General features: G+C 45.9%; 1 protein-coding gene across 1 annotated transcript; it reads left to right on the top strand.

The window, feature by feature from the left end:
* Positions 1-1038, top strand: LOC106454072. Its single transcript, XM_013896250.2, has one exon. It carries the CDS (start codon positions 1-3, stop codon positions 1036-1038), a length of 1038 nt encoding a protein of 345 aa, XP_013751704.2.
* The last annotated feature ends 445 nt before the right edge of the window (positions 1039-1483 follow it).

Genomic DNA, 1483 nt, shown 5'->3' with positions numbered 1-1483 from the left:
ATGGCTCTTGAGGAAGATGTACCGGTGACACTCACGGAGGATGAAGACTACAGTGCGGCGATCCGGAATGGAAGGAGTTTAATAGGGAGACTTTTGAACCCGGAATGTCAAAACATGACGCCTATGCTCCGTATGATGCCAAAGATCTGGAAAATCTATGAACGAGTGAGAGGGATAGCTCTATCTAAGGAAAGTTTTCAGTTCATATTTGACTTGGAGACTGATATGCAGACGGTGATGAAGCACAGTTTCTGGACTTTCGACGACTGGGGAATGGTAATGGATCGTTGGATGGAATTTCCACCGACGGACTTTCTGCAGAAAGCTTCAGTGTGGATACGTCTACACAAGCTACCGGTGAACTATCTGACTTTGAAAACCATAAAAGCAGTCTCCAACCCTATTGGTCATGTAAAGGACATTGAGTTTGATCCGACAAAACCGCATCTCCAAGAATATGTGAGAGTGAGAGTGATTATGGACCTTCAACAACCAGTAAGAGATTCTAAGTTGGTGAACCTGCCTAATGGAGGAAGTACTACAGTGGACGTGGAATATGAAAGAGTGAGAAAGAAGTGTTTCCATTGTTTCAGATTGTCTCATGAGAAGCAGAGATGTCCTCTGGTTAAGGCCCAGAAAAATGCTGAGGCCTCTACAGCAGAGAAGGGGAAAGCTATTGCGATATCCCCAGTGATACATCGTCAACACAACCATGACTTAGTAGGGTCGTTAATGCCTCTACTGGCACCATCAGTCCCTCCTGGTTTCGCCCCCAAATCCATTGTCGCGCCAGAGGTGTTTGAGCAGATGCAGCTTTATATGAACTGTACTGATCCAGAGGAAAGACGCATTAGAGAGTTCAAGATGAAAATGGCGTTGCAAGATCTCTCAATGAACCCTGGAGCTCAAAGCTCATACCTTCGTTTAGAGGATCCCCCAATGATATCTGGAGTCCAAAACAAGAATATAGGGCGCGGCGCGTCTTTGACTTCCGAATGGCTGAAACAGTGTAAGAGAACTCTCAAACAGAAGGTGTAACTCTGAATGTACCTACACTATCAGAAAGAGATGGAAATAACCGTGTATCTATGCCTAAGACTACGCTCACGGGTGAAAGCCTACAGAAGGAGCTCACTGTTGCTAAGAGGTCTCGACAGACTGAGCTGTTAGAAATGCCATTTAAAACGTTAGAGGGATCAGGAGAGTACTTGCCTCCTAAACTAGGGGCGCTTTTCTCTATTGGTCACGATGAGCATTCCGTCTCGGGGAAGAGTGATAGAAGCAAGTCATCTAAGCGCAAAGTTGCTTCTTGGAGACGGTTTAAACAAGAACCGAAGGGGGCTCTGACTGATGCTGGAATAGAATCGCCCAGGGCTACTCAAGATGAAGGGGATAGTAATGTCAAGCGAAAGGCAGGGGATGACAGGGAGGCTTCGTCCAAGATGCTAAAACAATATGAAGGTTTGATGGTACACCAGAAACC

This window comes from Brassica napus, chromosome C3, assembly GCF_020379485.1.
Source record: "Brassica napus cultivar Da-Ae chromosome C3, Da-Ae, whole genome shotgun sequence".
NCBI lineage: Eukaryota > Viridiplantae > Streptophyta > Magnoliopsida > Brassicales > Brassicaceae > Brassica > Brassica napus.
The sequence above is the reverse complement of the archived record's forward strand: the minus strand, read 5'-3'. Positions and strand labels throughout refer to the sequence as shown.